The 19824-nt window shown below is 41.6% G+C and overlaps 1 protein-coding gene across 1 annotated transcript in view; it reads left to right on the top strand.

The window, feature by feature from the left end:
• Positions 1-19824, top strand: part of LOC146195977 (uncharacterized) — a 126666-nt gene that overhangs the window by 64991 nt on the left and 41851 nt on the right. Inside the window, exons 13-24 of the mRNA XM_084596891.1 lie at positions 2120-2226; positions 3009-3047; positions 6320-6435; positions 6506-6576; positions 6660-6724; positions 7621-7768; positions 10655-10772; positions 13482-13582; positions 15641-15712; positions 16420-16526; positions 16963-17035; positions 19101-19205. Coding sequence (XP_084453017.1) covers positions 2120-2226; positions 3009-3047; positions 6320-6435; positions 6506-6576; positions 6660-6724; positions 7621-7768; positions 10655-10772; positions 13482-13582; positions 15641-15712; positions 16420-16526; positions 16963-17035; positions 19101-19205 — 1122 coding nt within the window. The remainder of the gene's footprint in view (positions 1-2119; positions 2227-3008; positions 3048-6319; positions 6436-6505; positions 6577-6659; positions 6725-7620; positions 7769-10654; positions 10773-13481; positions 13583-15640; positions 15713-16419; positions 16527-16962; positions 17036-19100; positions 19206-19824) is intronic.

Genomic DNA, 19824 nt, shown 5'->3' with positions numbered 1-19824 from the left:
CTGCGACCTACCACCAGAATATGCACTGCGCCAGGACTGCTATTCGGCATTTTCATGAAAGGTTTTGGAGCTTTTGTTTGGGGCGCTTCTATGGAACACAATTGACATGCTTTCTTTTTCCGATCAGTCAACGCCGGTAAGCTAGGTTTAGCCAATCTTAATTCGCGTCAGATTGTTTCCTGTTTATACATCCTCTTGGTACATCACACCCAGCATTTACAGATTTTATGCAAAAAATTTAGTTATTGCTTTGCCCATATTGGATTGCGTCGTCTGCTTCGCTAGCTGTTCTTTGTTTATGAGGTTTATTCATAAGGCATGTTTTGTTGCACGATTTCTCGCTCTCCGTTTTTCAACTGTGCTCTTACGTTCAGTGTCGCAAAACCGTGTATATAAAGTAGTGAATTTGCTACATTTCTCTACTCCTTTTTACCGCAATATATACATAGAATTGCCAGGAATGTTCATCTTTACGCGTGTGCGAAAAACGTCACTTTTATCTTTCATTCACGATTTCTTTGAGAAGTTATATAAGAAAATATACCGCGAAGACTTGTCTTACAAAATAGGCATTCTTGTGTCGCCTGTGAAAGGCCGCCTTCGGGCTTTTCCTGAAATATTGAACATTTATTGTTAATTGGATGGACATAATTTTGCTCAAGGATGTCTTAAAATGGACCTTTAAAAATCAAATTTATTTGACCTCACATTCTATTCTATATCTCACCGCAGTGCAATATATTTATCCACCTCTTGATATGTCTTGTTTAATTGGACTAAATGGCTTATGGAAAACTAAAATCATTGGATCGGCACTGTCAATCAGTTGTTTCAACTAAATCTGATTTCTTCAAACGATTCTTCAACTAAGAGAGGTGTATGACAATACCAACTTTAAACCTCAGGGGCACTTTCTCTTGGTGAATTGTTCTGCCTTACCTCCAGTCTGGTGCTCTGTTACTTAGTATGTTTGTATTGTTTTTCGCGGCGTATATCAGAAACCCTTTTGTGTAGTCTATATAAACATAGAATATTTTAAATGTAATAAATAGAATGCATGAAGTACCATGCCTGGCTGAGTAGATAGCGGGTATGGCTCACGAACCAAGCGTCGTAAGTACGAATCCCTGGTCATCTTTTTCATATTTACGAAATCTGTTCATACGCCTAAATAATGTGAGTCATTTGGTGACCGTTCATTTGCAGTGCATAACAATTTAATTTCGGGAAAGCGTCGACAGCTGTTAGCAATTCAGAAAACTGCTGCGGAACCTGCCGAGTGGCTCTCAAGACCAGAGCCTTTGTTTTGTATGCATGAGTTTTAGTGTGATGAAGCCTGTTCCATGCTGCCATATCACGACTCATCATATGCAAATAGCGTTCGTAAATAGCCTTTTGCGTGTTTTTTGTCCATTTCGTTTTGGTGAAATGCGATGTGTCAAAGCCAGTCAATAAAGAAAAATAAATCTTTTAATCACTTTCATTTCACGTATGACGTCACTTTTAACGTTAGCGTTCTCAGATACTTGAAACTCCCGCGTGAGGTCACCTGGCTGTGTCGTCCTGACGTTCGTGATCAAACAGCTTTTTCAGCTTATTGTCAACTATTCTGACACTTGCTTCGTTTTTCTGCAATCCAGGAGCCTTAAAGTGTCGCTAAAAGTGGCTACAAACGCACAAAAGTTATGTTTCTGGGTAATTAACTCAGACTTAAAAGGCCTGCAGGACCTTAAAATTTTCAATGTTTAAAGAATTATCCTGGACACCGCCAGGAACAGATAAGGACAACACTCACCACGCGTCCTCTTCGCGTCGATGTCAGTTTGGCATTACGTTCGACGATCAAGTGACGCGAACAGGTGAAAGCGCGATGCAGTGCCGTCGAAGCCAATTTTTCACTTTTTTCTTGCTCGTCACTTTGCGCTGCTCTGCAGCATAATTTTTATCATTTTCTTCGCTCTTAATGAAGCTATAGAAAAAATATTACATTGCGACGAGGAATGATGAAATGTCGGTTATTTGTGCGCGTTTCCTAATTTCGATAAATAGCCTTTGAGGGACTCTTACAAGGCAATCCATTGCAATATGTTTGAGTGTCCTGTTTTACGCGCGCATTTAGTTTTCAGTGCCACGTGGATTTGTGGTTACGACAAAGTCTTATGAACTCCTATCCTCAAGAGAGATGTTCAGGAAACTCCTGCATGACATTGAGAAGGCGAGGAGCAGGTAAGTTCTGTTTTCCTGAGAGGGGCAGTGAAAAGGGGACTTCATGAGTTCTTCAAAATAAAATAGATCAATAATCTGTACCATTGCTCTGCATTCTTTGCTGTGTTATTTCGGCAGCAGTACAGTTATCGTGCTAATGCAATGCACAGGACTTAGGCAAATGATGCTCACATATCTCGTCGGTGACCTTTTGTGCCTTATAACATTTCTTTGCAATGGAACGAAATGTTCGGAGAAGAAACACGCCTCATGTTTCTACAGCAGCACAATATCTGAGGTTGCAGTTATCGCGTTTAATTATACGTGCAAAATAACTTATGCTTGTTATTTAGCAAATTTCTTCTTTTATATAGTTGGCAATTTACAACGCTGTAAGTAAAATAACAATGATTTCTAGACTGTGAAATAATTACTTACATACTTTGCCAAGAAAAGCCGTCACTGATTACGGTCGAGCCCGTCTACGGCTCCTGCAAATTATATGCTCGAAGAATAGAAGCGATTGCTTACAAGACATTCATGCAAAAGCTTTTTATTATTCGTAGCTAAATTTTATTGCTTTGTGAAATGTGTGTTTATCGCGCCTGTTAACACTTCTGGCATAATATCAAGAACTCACCTCGTGTTGTGACGATAAAAATTTTATTTATGATGAAAAAGAGCAACAAATTGAGCATCATGTGTAATGTGCAAGTAAGGCGTAGTTTCTCATCAGTAGGCCGTACTATGGCAATTATGAAACATGCAAAAATATTTTACACGTTACCTTGGTATTTTTACAGCAGCGACAGTACACCCTCGCTAAAAGAAGCTTGCAGTCGGTGAGTACACTTCTGCTATCACACCGAAAGGTTCTAATTTACAAACAGATTTGTTGTTAACACATCTCATTACCATAAAAAACATGCAGGCAGGCCACGTTTATCTCACCACAATCAGCTTCCACGATGCCTTGCATTCCTTGAAATACAAGTTTAAATTCATGCACGATGTTTATTGAATTGTTTTTTTGAGGCCTGGGATTTATTTGATTATCACCGCCTGTAACGAAAATTAACGAGCAAATATTTATGCATCCGGTCAAGCAGCTAGCAAATAAGCCGTGATAAATTGTAGAATCGGTTGCAATGCTTACCCTAAAAGCAAAATATTTGAATAATCGTAAATTGCATCAAGAGTACTTTTCTTAAATCTAGATATTTGGTTTTTAACATATTCCATAGCGCTTGATGTGTAAGGGGAAATGAAATTTTGGAAACATAACATGAAGGAAACTTCAGTGTTGTCCAGATATTGGCAAAGGTTGCCGGTGTAGCGGATCTATATTGTTCAATTTTCTCAGTGACATTCTTAGTTCCAGCGCATGCCCATCTATCTAAGGGAGTTTTTTCGCACAGATAATTATTGGCCCTGTCGGTGTAAGAGATTTTATTTCTTCTTTGACCATGTTAGGCTCACTAGTGGGTTTGGCTTGTGTGCATATTTTTTTGATGCCATAAACTTTTATTGTTCATTTTTTTTGTTGGCGCTGAACAAGTGTCCATTTCAATCTTCGGTGTTCACAACGTCAGTGGTACCTGGAGCCAGAATCCTGACTGTGACCAATGCGACCACTGCAGATAGCTCGCACTTGTGTAATCGGCTTTTTGGAATTGGCCAACAACTGCCGGGAACCAGTACACGTACATGTTCTGAGAAAGACAATGGCAGGCAGTATTAACGAGCGCATTTAATTTCAATTCCCATTTTCATGTAGCTTGAATAGATAAAGGCGTGCTAAATGACTATGTGCGAAGTACACAAAGCGCCAATAATATTGGGCACCATAAAACGGCAGATCGAATTCTTACCGCGGCGACCGCTTTCAATGGAGGCTAAAAGCAAGGAGCCCGTGTGCTGTGGGACGTCAGTGCCCGTAAAAGTATTTCAGATGGTAGAAATTGTCCCCTAGATTTCGGCGTTATGCATAGCCAGCGTCACTTGGGCCGTTAAATGAGATATTTCAAAGTAAACGAAACCAGCCATAACGAAGTATATGCAGTCACTCGATTCAAAAATATTAACCTTTCTATTCTATATTCATTGTTCATTTACTTCTCATGGGATCTGTGCTTGATCTCGCAGTGATTATGAACTGAATAATCAGACATAAGGGAATAAAATGATTTGGCTTGTAGTAGTATATCTTCGCTGGTTATGTACAGCCATCACTGTCATCCTTATAGTAATTAATACACCAATAAAGATCGGCGTTAGAAAGGGCGCACGATTTGATTTAGCCATTTTCTGCAGTTTACAGGATTGATTAAGAGATTTTCAGAGGTATCCAAATAATTGTCGGAATAGTTAGAGATAAGAAATTATGGTGAAAAACTAGATTCTGCGTTGTTTCAATGAGTGTGGCTTTGTTATATAGTTCAGGAAACCAATTATTGACCAATATTAATAACTTTGAAAAGCCTTGGTAGAATATAGCAGTTTTTCGGTGCGACACGAAGCTTTGTAAGTGGTCCAGGCAGGCGTCTACATACGAGACGAAGAGACTTCCGATCTGGGCCAAAAATTGTAATAACCGGTAAAATCTTAAGAAGGTTTGAGCATCACCGGTTAGAGTAAAACACTATAGTGCGGTACTATAGTTCCGTTCTTAACACGTACATGACGTTCATCCAGTCAAGCTCCTCGACGTACAGACATCTTCTGATGTCTCAAAGACTTGTTTCTTTTTCTCTTCTGTTTTCTTCTCACTTCTCACTAATCCTCACCCCCGTGGCTTGCAGTGGAAACACTCTGCTTCTCTCTGAATACCCTCCACGTAGGCGTTGTAATTGCCGATTGAGTATTCACAGTATTACTACACTTTACAGTTCATCAAAGGCAAATTCCCTTTTCCGGTGTCAACAGGCAGCCTTGGATCGGGCTGTGGGGGTCTTAAATTCAGTGACATAATAAAGGACATTGTACTAGCGCTGTGATATATGTTATCCCTTGTTATAACCAAATTGCGTGTCTATTTACTGGCAAAAACTTATGAACGCTTAGGTACCTGCCTGTAAAACACTTCACCTGGCCACCCGCGTTCATAAGGATCGCTTTCTTTAGCACGAACAGAGCGGGCTGAGCAGTTCCAAAATTCTGCAGAGCGCTGCCATTACCATTCCCTAATCACCGATTTCGCCAATCTTTTTATGAAGTTTGAACTTGTAATCCTAACGCCCAACCAATAAGAAATAACGACTGGATAGCGCATATAACTCACATATTTCCAAACCAGACAAATCGGCATTTTTAAAACAGACACTACTCTGGCAGAATCTATGCCCTTTAGTATATTTAATCCAGGATTTATAAGACAAATGCCGGCAAATTCTTTTTCAGTGCTCTTCACTGATTAGTTAATGTACCGAGGAGGTAAACTGTCATTTTCTGTTTATGTAATTGATATAATGTATGTTCCATAGTTTATTCCTCCCTACCTGACATCCTTGTTTTCTTTGTCCCTGTGTGATGCCAGCCTCATTTTTGTAGCAGTAGTGATTTCTCGAGCGTCCATTGCTGATGTACGTGTACCCTGTCGCTTCATTAATTACTTTGGGTTTCGTTTTTTGTCCGGCTTTTACTCCTCAGATACTGTTGTTGTCGTTTGAAATGATTCCCCTTTTATCGCTCAATGGATCTATGTAAGGAGTTTCCTGGCATTTTTCCTACAAACACTTACTCAAATCAAACATTCGAACCTGCCGATAGTTGACAAAGTTTTAATCTTATGGCGTATGAGGTACGACGAAAGCCCTGATTTTCAGCCAGAAGCAAAGAACCTTCTTCCTGAAAACAGAGGGCAGTTTGTTACACTCTCGCAATGAGCTGCAACAAGGAAGCAGCCTTATTTACCTTTTTATGACAAGGCGCATTCCGCAGTCAGCATTCCTCGACGCGTTTTCTGCGGCAGTCTGTCAGCACTTCTGAGAAAACATTTCAGTCTCCGTTTGCGTTTATTTCGACGATTACGCCGAAATTTTGAATGCCCAATAATAATTTAATTTGTGCTCGTATTTTCTTATCTTACTCTGAGCGGTCATATGGTCACATACAGGGTAGTAGCCGAAATAGAAGACATGGAAATGCCGAAAGAAGTGCAAAGAGCGGCCATTGAGCAGCTGGGCAAGTTCTCTGCGGGCACCAGATTTGCCGTGAGGTCGTCAGCGTTGGGTAAGTTTCTCGTTAAAGATTTCTGACGTTGCATTAGCCTAACGTTGCTGTGCCGTGGACTTTAATGCAGGCGAAGACTCCGAGGATATGTCAGCAGCAGGGCAGATGACAACATTCCTTGGTCTTGAAGGCCAAGAGAAGGTGAGGCAACAGAATTATTTTCTTTTTGTTTGCACGTTTCCTGCCATGAACTCTTAAAATGCTTCACCTTCCTTATTTTCAAGGTCCTCCGCGGCGTGGTCAAGTGTTGGGCCTCTCAGTTCAGCTTCACTAATGTGAACTACAAAAGGTGAGTGGCCGCGCTCATAGAAGTTCGACCAGTAATGTAAAACATTTTGTAGAGTTACAGAAGGACTTTAATCTAGCAGATCTGCTCATATTCTGAGTGTCCAGTTTTACATCGACAGCGATAGGTCAGTGGTGCGGGAGGAGTCCATCCTTGGACTCCATCTTACCCAATGTCCAGCATTACAAGAGAAGAGAAGTGCATACTTTGGTGGGAGGGGGGGGGGACCATGCTTCCAAATTAGGCTCGTTATTTTGCCTTATACTTGTGGTAGTACAAGTGGTTGAGGAGTTGTTTAGCGCCCTTGGTCGAGCATTTATGGTCATCAAAATAAAGTTGTGGCCAATGTACACAAGAATTAATAATGCGAGAACCGTGAATATGTGTTAAACTTGGCAGCTTTGTGCTCAAAAATGCTAGAAAAACTTGGCTCTGGGGAGCATCGTTAGCGCAGATCAAGCGCCCAACTTAAGGATGAAACCAGGTCCGAATTTCAAGCATATCCAGTCTTGGATGCTATTTACTCACTTAGCATCATAATTTATGACAGATCCACACATTAGTGAGATATTAAATGTAAGCAAAATTACATAACATTACTCAGAAGTTGAGTCACTGGACATGTAACAGGCCACTGTCCGTGCTCGCGCGATGTGTATTGGATGACATAGTTGGCGGTGGGCACTGTTGTACAGAAGCAAACAGCACGAAACGCGTTGCTTTGTCTTATGCGAGCACATCCAATCAGCTTAGCCTATGTCGGCAAACTTCTTAATCTGCAGTTTTTTGAGGCACCAATGAAACGTTGAAAAATATTTAGCTTTGCTACGACAAATATTCATTCCTCTTGGGTGTGACGAAAAATCAGTTCAACCAGTTCAAAAGCAAAATACTTTCAGGCAGTACGGGCAGCCTCTGGACGTGCCAATGGCAGTCGTGGTTCAAGAACTCGTGGACGCCAACTCTGCTGGCGTCATGTTCACTTGCGACCCACTGACCGGGAACCCGGCCCTTATTACTGTTACGGCAAACTACGGGCTGGGCGAGGTATGTGACATTTACTTACATCTGCGGTGCGAAGCATCTTGGCTACAAGCAGAATGTTTTTGCAATAAAAAAAAAACTCGAATGCTTGATTTTGCTTTTTGCTTGGGTTTAAAACCTTGGCGGTCGTGGCTGTTCTTTTAGAAAAGTCCAATCACCTGTGATAAAGGACAAAATAGGGAAAACATGGGGCTCGTACCGTGCGCGTAAGACAAAAGTGTTAAAAGCCGAGAATAGAGTTATCAGAGAAATTAGAGTCGGCTTTAGGGAAGGTCCTTTAAGCAGATCAGTGAGATATCGCAAAAACTTTCATGTTGTAACCTAAAACAACTCCTGCACTTATGGCCGAAGATCGGCCGTCGCCCGTTCCCAAGCGAGCCTACCAACCTTTCGCAAATGCCAATTCCTGTTTTTGTTTCGATGGTGGTGTTAACAATACATAGCCCGCGATACATCAGTAGCTTTTCGAGGTTTCAAGGTGATGTAGCAATATATTTATGCTTCGATTTAAATAGATGTTCAATACCGTGTTAGTGTCTTTTCTATTTCTATAAGAGTTCGGAAGGCATTTCGGAACGAAGGTAAATACTCCTCCAGGTATATACGTTGCTCGCCTCTTAACCACGACTCATTCACAAAAAGGACATCTGTTGAGAGATTTCGGTACGCCAGCGGTAGTTTCATGTGGCTTTGCTCAGAAACCGGAATGAAAGTGCTTGATGTTAGCACTCTCGAATATTCAGTGTGTGTCGCCTAAGATTAACCGCAACATTTACATATATGATTTTTGTGTTAGAACTCCGCTTTTGGCGGCATGGCATTGTAAGCAGCCTCGTTCGCCAGAAAATATCTACTACTCATTGAATCGTACTTTGGGTAAATAATAAGTAACATTTCACTTGTTAACTATTACTGTTAAGCTATTTTGATGCGAAAGCCTCCTAGCTGGCCACAAATAATGTACGTATCATATTTTACACTTGCAAAAATATCAAGCTTGACTCGGCAGTACTGTGCCAGGACTTTTGGCTGAACTGAGGCGAAAGAGAAACTGAGCTGCCAGCTAGCGCTTTCCACACCTACGGGCCCATGTCAATCTGCCTCGTGCCTATGCCGTGATTGCTTTTCGGGCCTCCGGAATACAAGCCTCGAGTGGTGGGGTGGCAAATAACATGCCTGCCGCTGTGCGAAGCGTCCTTGTAGGCGTGAATAGCGCTGCCTCAGGACACTCAATCTGGCTTTCGTCAATGTACGGTTCCGAACTTGCGCATGTTGCAGCCTCAAAGAGGATGAAACTATGAAAATCCAGAAACCCATATTCTTACTAATTATGATGGATTAGACCACCCGGATAAACAAAAAGCCTAGCAGTATTTCCTTTAAAAGGTAAAAAAAGTGTACACATTCTACTCCCATTGGACCAGTTTCACCAGCGTAAGTCATTTGCCGCAGCCACTGCTGCCCCTTTGAGCTTGGCTCGCTTCGGGGCTTGGTAAGCTTCACGACAATGAGCTAATCTACCTTCTGTTCGATTGTTTGTCACGGCAGTCTGTCTCGCGCGGCAGTTGGGTCTGTCTTAGTGAGAATGCATGCTCCCCCTGCGCCACTCCAACTCATTCCGTCACGCCACCTGGTGGATTCGTCCGACACTACACTTGCGACATCGGCCGCACTCGCTCAGATGGCGCATTTCTGTTGCTTATTTGCCAAGGTTAAATGAATGGGCGCGCACGTCAGACTTCAAGAAGACGAGCATATAGACTACACAGCGTGAGAGCGTCTTGGAGAATGATGACGTGGTTTGCTGGACAGCACTAAAGTTCTAGGTCGAAAGTTCGGAGCTATCAGACCTTGATGTTTGGCGTCAGAACAGTAGAGCTTACGCTTTAAAACTACCATACTTATACTGCACAGTAGTTAGCATGCCTTAGCTATTTTTTTATCTTCACCATCGCTGACACTGCCAAACCGAACAAACCGCTTTTCTAACCTCATAAATGTAATTTAAAATTGCAGAAATTATTAGGTGGTCCACTTTATATACATATTAAAGACTAATAAAGGCTTTGTTTTTCACGAGCGAATTGCAGCTGTCCCGCCATTGTGGTTCAGTGGCTGGGGCTCTCAACTCGACTACTGGGACCAAGGACGTGGGATCGAATCCCGGCCGCGACGGCCACTTTTCAATCGAGACGAAAGTTAGGCACCCATGTGTTGCAAGGTGTCAGTACACGTTAAAGAATCCCAGGTGGTCTAAATTTCCGGAGTCCTGCACTACTGCGTCTCTCATAGCACGAGTCCGTTTGGGACATTAAACCCCACGAGCCAAACAAAACCGAATTGCAGTTGTCTCACATTACCCGACATCTTCGCGAAAAAGCTCGTGCAGCATATTTTATGTAATGCCACAGCAATTGTTGCTCAGCGTACTCATCATCATCATCATCAGCCTGATTATACCCACTGCAGGGCGAAGGCCTCTCCCATATTCACAAGGTTGGCGAAACGGGTGCTGCTATATTTTAAAAAAAATTGAAACATGACAGCAACTGGTGGCCAGTTTTTCGAATTACTTTAAAAGCAGGTTGAAGTGGACATTGTCCATCGTAAGCTGCTTTACCTGTATTGAGTGTAATAAGCGTAGCCTGGTGCAAAACATTTAGGCGTAAAATAACATCTTTATTATTTTTCCGTACCACCTGAGATGGCATGTGAGGATCTTATAACACGGATAAAAATATCGGCGCAATTATATTACAGCAATGGATGTCTTGTAATCTCAGATAAGTAAAGAAAAATCAGTGCTCTGCTTCTCCCTCTACACGATGCAATGCTTTTAAAATTACCTCTTATTATTCATCACTGCATGCTGCTTATTTTCCTACGCAGTCGGTAGTGTCTGCATCTGCTGAACCAGACACTTTTATTCTCAAGAGAGTGGGTGAAGAGAGACCCCGCATTGAGTCTCAACAGCTGGGCCGCAAATCAGTATACACCGCGACATCCGGTACGTATAAAACGTCAGTTATCTGCTGTGGATGTTAACTACTTTCATACGCAACATTTGAAACAAAGCCTGTAAAGGTCTGCGAATTAACTCTTGTACAAAGGAAAAGTGCAAATCTAATCTCAACTGTCTATTTGTTATTAAGCAGCAACAGTGATGAAAAACTGGAACGATTTATTATACAGATGGTATCTGCGTTCACGAATCACTGTTAGCGAGTGCTGGAGGGATTCAGAAAAATGACAGCCATCATTGAGGCATATATATTTCGTCGCATATTTAAGGAATATTGGCAGGGATGCGCCAAAGATTACGGTTCATTAGTTAAAGATATAAAGCAAAAAAGGCTGTAAAGCCAAAGGACTTTACAGCCGCTCATTGGCAGACAACACTCCGCTCTCTTGTCTTGATGTGAAATATACTTAAAGCTATGGTGACATCGCAGTGCCATCTAAAAGTGTGCGAGTTAAAATGTCCATGCGTGCGAAATGCTTGGGCCAACAGTGAGGTAACCCGTAAGCGTCACTGGACGCCCGCTCGTGGATATTAACAAACGAAGTTTAGGCGGGAAACTTGACAACATAAACATAACGAGAAACAAAGTTGTGGTCACATCTTGTTTGATGTAAATATTGGATATATTAAAACACTGTTATGCACTATATCGCGGTCAGTATGACATGCAACACGCATCAGATTGTATGCGTACACAGCTGCTTATAAGCGAGCCCCGTTTCCTGGTCAGGATAAGGTGGCCTCCAGAACGCGGCAGTTCGTACTGAGTGCATTGATAGGGATGCTCGTCGCTGCCGATGGGTGGAAAATTTCGTTTCTATTGTTTTTTTCTGCTCGCACAGAGTACTTAAACTGCCATTGAAAGCAATGGGTAACGCTTTTGGAAATTATTGAAAAGCAACACTCAAATATTTTAGAATAATTGTATTTATATATTGATAGAATGAGTCTAGTTTGCCAATCAGTAGGGAAGTTTGCTCCTGAAGTCTGTACTGTTTTCGCAGCCAGTAATTAAGACGAGAATGAAATAATGCTAAATTGCAGTTTCGAAAATAAATAAATGAAATTTTCAAGCCTGACTATAGTGTAAGGATCCAGGTAGAACGAGAGGACGAAGATGGCTTACACGGTATGAAAGAGCACTGAACAAGAGTAGACGGAGGAAGCCTCTGTTCGCAGGTCGAGCCAACGTTTCGACAAGTGGACTTGTCTTCGGCTGGGCGAAGCGATTATCACTGGCAGGGGTTTAAATACGCTTTTGATTCCGAAGAAGAAAAGCTGGGGAGGGGAGGAGTGGGTGAGAAGAAAGTGAGCCAAGGAGGGTGGAGGAGGAGAATGGCTAAGAAGAAAGTAGTTCAAGGAGTGAAAAAATATAAGAAAAAGGTTTGTTCAGTAGGCATTTCTCAGCCTGGAACGTGGCCTGAAAAAGAAATGAAACAGCAGTACCAGCAAAAACTACAATGCGGGGTGGATGATTAGTCACCCCCAAAAGCAGGTTCGGTGCAGATACACTTTTCTTAAAAAAGGGACATGCATTCTAAAGGGTTCCGATAATGAATATCTGCAGGGGAACAATTCTTGAATACTTTCGTAAGAAGGGGAGGGGGGAAGGTTAAAGAAACAGTATAATAACAGCACAGTGAACCTCACCTGACACACCACAAAAAATAAAAAAGCGACAGTTCGAGGACCAACTCGAGCAGGAAGTGTAAGGTCAATATAAACCGGGAGGTTTATATTGACCTTACACTTCCTATGCCTATTACAGATTTTAAGCATGTATTTATTCTTTTCAATATTTATTAGGACGCCTACAGCTCATTAATTCCTCTTTCTCTTAGGACCATTCAGGATTGCTTTATAGCTTCTCTGCTAGTTCGTGTGTTTTTGGACAATGCTGCCCGAAACTAACATTTTATAATATATTAAAGCCTATTGTATTCCTACCGAGAAAACCCATAATATCTTCGGATGAAGGCTAGGAAGGCTAGTGAAATAACATGAAAGAAAAAACATGCCCGTGGTTACATTTTCACCATGGATTGGCGCGAACCAGTTCACTTTGTTAGCCCCTGTATTAAGGCACTTGCCCACCGCTGCATTTTTTTTATGTTGCGGCCGGTACCAACTGAGTCGTTGGTAAGCGTTTGTACCCCTTTTTGGCAGCCGCATACATCTGGTCACAACAATGTTAATCAGACCTTGGTTCATGAGCACACCACGCAGAAGCTTATACACATTTCCACAAGATAAAGCGGCAGCTCAGTATACCACTTGCATAACTGCCAATCTCTCGTTTTGTGCCGTATATTGTGGTATTCATAAACGTCCATTATTGCGCACAAGACATCTTCATCTAAAATTCGAAGTTTTCAATGTTTCGCTTGTACAAAGTTCTTAGCGAGCTAAAACAAATGTTTAAAAGCTAATTTTGAAAACAGGAATAAGCAGTTTTTGCTCCTAAAACTTTTAAAATTTAGTAATTGTTATGCAGGTTTTAGCGCACCGTGTTATGAAACAAGTTGAACGCGAATACACAACCCAACCCCCTCGTTGTGTATGAACATTTGTCGGACAGCCAATTGCCAATCATCCGTAATGATATCTTCTATGCTCTATCATGAGGGCTGGACTCGAGCAACATTTCATGTGTTATGCTTGTGTCATACCAGTGTCATCTCTTGCTTCCTACAGAGACCGGTGGTGTGGTCACTCTATCTGTGGAACCTGATAAAGCCCAAGCTGCTTGCATCTCAAGTGAAGACGTCGAAAGGCTGGCTCATATTGGCATGCAGGTACGTTTGAAGTGCTGATCACAATGTAGGTTAAATCTCAGCGGTCAACCTTGAGAGTGAATCTCGGCCAGAGCTGTCCCATCTGCCCCATTGATATAGAGGCAAAGCCTGAAGGAACCGTGTGTACGAGTGAATTTGACCGACTGCCTAAAACGAGTTCCGATGAAACATTTGCTTTTCCCTTCCCTTTGCTTTCTTTTCTCCTGATGCCTTCAATTTTCCGTCGACTGCTGCGCGACTTCTGTGTAGCAGTCACCGTGCTGTTGCCTCAATAATACCAATCCTCTCCTCTCCTGATCTCCTTTTTCTCTACTTGTCACCATTGTGCACTCGTCTAACCCCACAAAGTATTTTCGGATGTAATGGGCTCTAAGGAACAATATTGTGCAGAAGACATATTCAGCGCCACCTGATTACACTGGCAATACTGGTTTGTTTGTGTGTGCGTTTCCTTATGCACAAACGTTTGAATGGTTGCAGAGCCGCTACTAGTTTCTCTTAAAGTTTGAACCTAAGAATTCCACGGCCGTTCCTGCGTGGCTGCAGATGTCAGTGCACCAAAACTAACAGGCTCCGGAAATGCACTTCCGAAGCGCCAGTTTCTTTTGCCGCTTTCACTTTTATTTTCCTTTCAAAAATGTTTATGTCAAGAAGAGAAACCACAAAAAAGTTAAAATATTTCATAACAGCGTCCTCGGAAATATTTTCATGCTCGAACAATTGCAAATCAGTAGATTTAGGAAGCAGAAGCCTGTGAATGCATATGGGGTTTTTGTACATTCTTGCGATAGTTTACGCGTAGAAGAGGATCTTAACCTAAAAGATGGACTAGGAACATTTTCAAGAACTATGGCGCGGAATGTAGCCGCCTTCAGGTAGCTCGAACAGTGCGATATATTATATAGATTTTGAAAGGTAAACATTTCCACACATTTACCTGTCTGGTTTGGCTGAAAACTAAGTGAAATTTGAAAATTGTGTACTGGTAAATTCTTTACTTTACTGTACTGGTATTGTACGGACACGCCCCGTACTTCTATGAGGAAGATGAGCTTGCATCGCTTGAACCATGGTTCTGCCCAGCATAGACAAGCCTACCAAACTGTCATATTTGCTCTATTAAATGCTGGGAGGTCACAGGTATACGCCGAGACGTTTCTTCGCTTCTAAAGTATTCTCACTTCCTCCTCTCAGGCTATTATAACGTCCCCCTATAGCGGTGGAAGTTCAGGGGCCCTGGTTTGAACCTCCACTATCATGAAAATCTCGCAGAATTTTTTTCATTAATATTCGAAGACTAGGCCACTAGCATGTAGGTAAATTGTGTATGAGCGTTCTCGATACATCATTTATGACAACAAATATGGCTTTGCTCTACCCATCACAAAACATGCTTGGTTTGCCCCCCTACAGTTGTGGACAAAGTGTATGAACTCAGAGCTGGAAACCGCAGTATCGATCCGTCTGTGGAGCCCGTAAATATACCGAGAGGAAACGAGAATGGCACGTAAATCGATGTTTTCTTGCGCGTCATAGGAACCCAAGTTTTGTAAGCATTTCTTCAGCCCACCAGTTTACTGGCTTCGTCGCTAATGATTTCCTTCCCCCTGAACGCCCAACAGTAGTTTGGCTTCCTATGGTGCATGCAATGTATTGCCCCGACGTTGCTCAGCCTATCTAAAACAGCGTAGTGGAAGGCTTCAGAAAAATTCGGCGACCTGGGGTTCTTCAATGTGTGTGAACATCACCTTGGCGTATTTTGGGACTCGTCTTTCTTCTCACCCTATTTCGTTGCATACCAGGTTGAAGCTGCGTCCTTGATTCCTACTATCATGAACAGATTAGAAATCGTTCTTGCTGATTTAGTCAAACTTAATTTTTTTTCCTGTTTGTGACAGTTTCTTGATTTCTGTGAATCTCCTGAAATATATCTTAAATATTGCATTTAAATTCAAGCTTTTCCCTTGTTTATGTTCTTAGGGGCGCAGAAGTATTAACGTAAATCAGGAGGAAAATAAAATATAGTGTCTATGTTTCTGATTATTGCTTCTAAAATAGATCGAAAAGGCTTACACCACACCTCAAGACATTGAATGGGCAATCAGAGAAAAAAGCTTCTTTATGCTGCAGGTGAGTTACATGTTTTCGCAATAATTATTTATGGCTAGTAGGGGTTATTGGCATCGCGAGCTTGAATTTTAGAGCCCGAGTTTCAATTAAAGATTATGTCATGGGATGCGAGGCACGTGCGTTAGAGGTAAAAGACTTCTTCACACTCCTCAGTAAGAATGAATTATACCTTCATCAGTAGTAGCAGACTCTTCAATTTCTATGCAGACTTTGCTTACGGATCCTCGCACAAGTTTATGCACTTCGCTACCCGCTTAATCGATAATTCTTTAAATTTGGCGTTTAAATTCTATGAATACTGCTTAGCATATATTTGTAAGATATCACGCTCCTGAAGAGACAAACCGAAATGAATTTAAAGTCCTGCCTTGACCAAACAAAAAGAACGTGTCTGTGTGAGCTAGGGGCAGGAAACGTAACACTAGATGCAAGTTTTCTAGATGGTTAGGTTCGATCTCACCCTCCCATCACTAAGGCGCAGCATAATTTGATCTGAAATGGGACCGATTTCCAGCAGCAGATAGCTCAAACAGCCGGCGATGTTGAATCGCGAAACGGAGGCGGAAGGAGGGGCGAGCAGCAAAAACCTTATACAAATGCGTCAGTTATGTGTGCTGGCTCCATCTAGTATACTATGCATGCGTGTCAGCAAGCAGCCATTTTAGTGCCGTTTCATTAAAAAATTTATTTTTCGCTGTCTCTTGCAGTGCCGACCAGTAACAACAATTTTCAGGGAATCCGACAGCGAAATGATCCACGAATTTGACAACGGTCTGAAGTGCGGAAAAGAAATCCTGAGCAAGGCTAACTTGGCGTGAGAATTCGTCTTTCATTCCCACAGATCTGGATGCCTACACCTGAAATAGCTGATGCTCATATGCATCCCGATTTTTCGAATTCCCTGCAATGTTTTCATAGTTCATTGATTGTCACTTGGAAGGAAGGAGTCTTCCTAACAATAGCAATGTCCTCTTTTAACACCCTGTAAGAATTTCAATGATAGGCGAAATTTTATCTGGAAATACAGCACCCAAAAACGACGGCGGGAAACTGATCATATAAGTGGCCCAAGTACCAGTGTTATTCTTTCGCACGTCCCCAGAATGAATCCATTATTTGTAGGGGTAGTCTCATTTGCTTGCTTATGTAATGACATCTAGTTACTTTTTTCTCTCTCTTTATCTTGTAATTGCGTGCCAAAGCAATCAAGTGTAATTAACAGTACATGAAGTCTGTTTCGTCTTTTCTAGTGAAGTGCTTCCAGGAGCAACATCACCGCTAAGTTTATCAGTTCTGCGTGTCCCCTTCGACGCATATTGTCGGGTAGGTACACTCGTTGTACACTCAATATTATTTGTTACTTCTAGCAGACTATCATAATAATTAGACATGTTGATTTTTCGAAGGCCAGATCATTTTTTGGTCCATTACCTGTTTTCACGCATTTCACGCCTGAAGCACCGCGCACAAAATCGAGAAAAAACCTGTACCCATTGAAAGCCGTTGGGTACCCGGTAGCACCAGGGAATATGTATGGTGCCTCCCAAATGCGAGGCGGATGCTCGACCATGCCTGAAGCAGCTACGCTGTCACGATAATAATTTTCTAATCTCCTCTTAGATCATGAAGATCTAGGGCTACCATTTTTTCTATTTCCTAGGTATCATGTGATGGCATCATAGGCTTCACATACAGGGACATAACCGACAATCCTCTTGCGCGCTGAGATGCCTAAGTAAAAGCGGTCCAGGAAAGGAAAGACGAAATCGAATAAACTAATTACGTACTGTAATCTACGACTATACTAAAGTAGAGAGTTTGTTAACTCGAAATTTAAGATAGTCTCTCTATTATTTTCTTCATTGTTGCGAGATCGGAAGTTAATAGGTCCCATGTTTCGCTACATTGGGAATACTGTACAGCAAAAGGTAGATATGAACTTCAAAATGCGTCTAGATCTTGAAAATTTTCCAGGTTGGTGCTAATTTTTTAGCTCAGGGTGAGCCGTTAGAGCTCGTAACTGCAGGTATTTGTATTGTTATTAGTTCAATCGTATTACATTGGGCAATGGGGACCGCAGGTCCCTTATCTGAACGAAAACGACGGAATAGCTTGATTAACTTCATGATCAAGCAGTGCAAAGGGTACAATGCATGCGAGGTCATTAACATTTACGTTGTAACTCAAAGCACTACAAGCGGAAGCTTTCCATTAGATTTATTTATCGCGATAACACTAATGCAGGCTGATGTCAATGCATATTAAAGATAGTTTTGGGAAAGACAGCTAACAAATTCCAAAAGCACCGGAACATCCTGACATCGAAAGTTTTCTAATGAACAGATATCGACGAGTGCTACAAGGACACGTACTCTGGTCAGGAAGATGAACCATATAGCCTTAACTTCCTCACACATTCAGTTTACAAAGGTGGAATATTGAAGTTGTTTGGTTTGTTTTTCTTAGCAGAAAAAAAAAGTACAACTAAGAGAGCGATGATACATTGCGGTCATTAAATCCTCTGTGATGGTTATTTGCAATCATTTTCTAACATATTCACTTATTCCTTGTCAGATAAAGAGCCGTTGGTATTTGCTGATATCTCTCCTCAGCGATACATCTATGCAAAGAAAACACGTATCCAGTTTTTGTCCACAGCACCCAAATGCATGACGCAAAATAAAATATGTGGCATTTCGCTTTTACATAACATCAGATAGTTGAGCATTAGGATACATTTTCGAAATGTGAAATTTTAAACTAAATTTTTTTAAGGTCTTTAGGCATAAAGCTAGGAAGTAAAGTTGATTAATTTTCTGCAATTCACGAGGACAAGTTCTCTTGACGATACATTGTCTAGGGGACAAAGGTTTCTGCTCAAAACAGTCTCTCTGCTCTATGTTGTAAAGAATTCCGTCCTTTTTTATAATGTTGTTTATTGCCCCAGGGCATAAAGTAATTTGAAAACCTTTCTTGCTGTGTGCAATTCCAACCATCGTGCATGCGACTCGCAGATGACATGTTTGCAAAGGCGATTCACGTATGTTCTTTTGGTGCTTGCATTAGGCATCTTTTACTTCACTGACTTATAGGTGAAGACAACAGCACGAAGGCTATTTGTGCCGCTTTAGCCAACGCATCAAGGCAATGTGGACAGTAACTTGTAGCGCCTCGTCTCGTTTGTATCATTCTTACATTCTGTTAATCGCTCTTCGTTGGTCAAACGCTGATATGTGACGAAGTAGCCCAGCGTTCTAAATTGCCAACGAGAGTTGGTAAGGGGAACTCGACTCTAGATTTGAATATCGACAACCATTGGAGGAGGCAAATTAGAACTCTGATCCCGATTTTCTTCGCGATACCTGTTTTTATACTTTTTCTGTCACAGGACCCAGGCACGAAGCCAGTGCTGGCATATAACCCGGACCCGACGCAGTATGTCCCCTTGTGGATGCCGCTTTACCGCTACAACTACTTCTTGTGGTTTTCTGATGTAAGTGTGAACAAAGCAAACATGAGCCTGAATAAACAAATAGCAAATTCTCAAAGCCAAGAACAAATGCACACGCTTTCGGTATAAAACTGCAAAGAAACTGAATTGGTAGGATGTTCTAGACGGAGAAATAAAACGTTTCTTGAAACCAATAATGTGTTTAAACAGCGAAATAACTGTGTACTTCTTTCGGTAATGCAGACGAGAAGGAGCGTCGGTTATGTAGGTAATATAAATGAGAATTTAATCAAATAATGCGCGGTACAATATAGCCTACATGTGTCTAAGGAGTATTTATTCTGTTATTACCCTAACCTAAATGCTTTGTGATTTGTGCGCGCACACAAAATGCTTTCTCTTCATCTTGCCATCACACAAGAAGAACCCTAGAACTACTATATACCCACCTGAAGCTATATTTCTTTTTTCCTGAAGCACAAATATTTCGCACAAATATGTCGCCACACCATATTCGGAAAGGCTGCAAAACGTCTCCGATGTAGGAGTCAGTGCTGATTAATTGACAGTATCTGATGTTCAGGATAATGAACATATAGTAATATGTCTAGAATGCATGGACACGCAAACTAATATAGAGTAGAAGTAAAAGGCAAAGCAG

The sequence above is a fragment of the Amblyomma maculatum genome, chromosome 3, assembly GCF_055883805.1.
Source record: "Amblyomma maculatum isolate TAMU_Amacu chromosome 3, ASM5588380v1, whole genome shotgun sequence".
Classification (NCBI taxonomy): domain Eukaryota; kingdom Metazoa; phylum Arthropoda; class Arachnida; order Ixodida; family Ixodidae; genus Amblyomma; species Amblyomma maculatum.
This window is presented reverse-complemented; position numbering and strand designations above follow the sequence as displayed.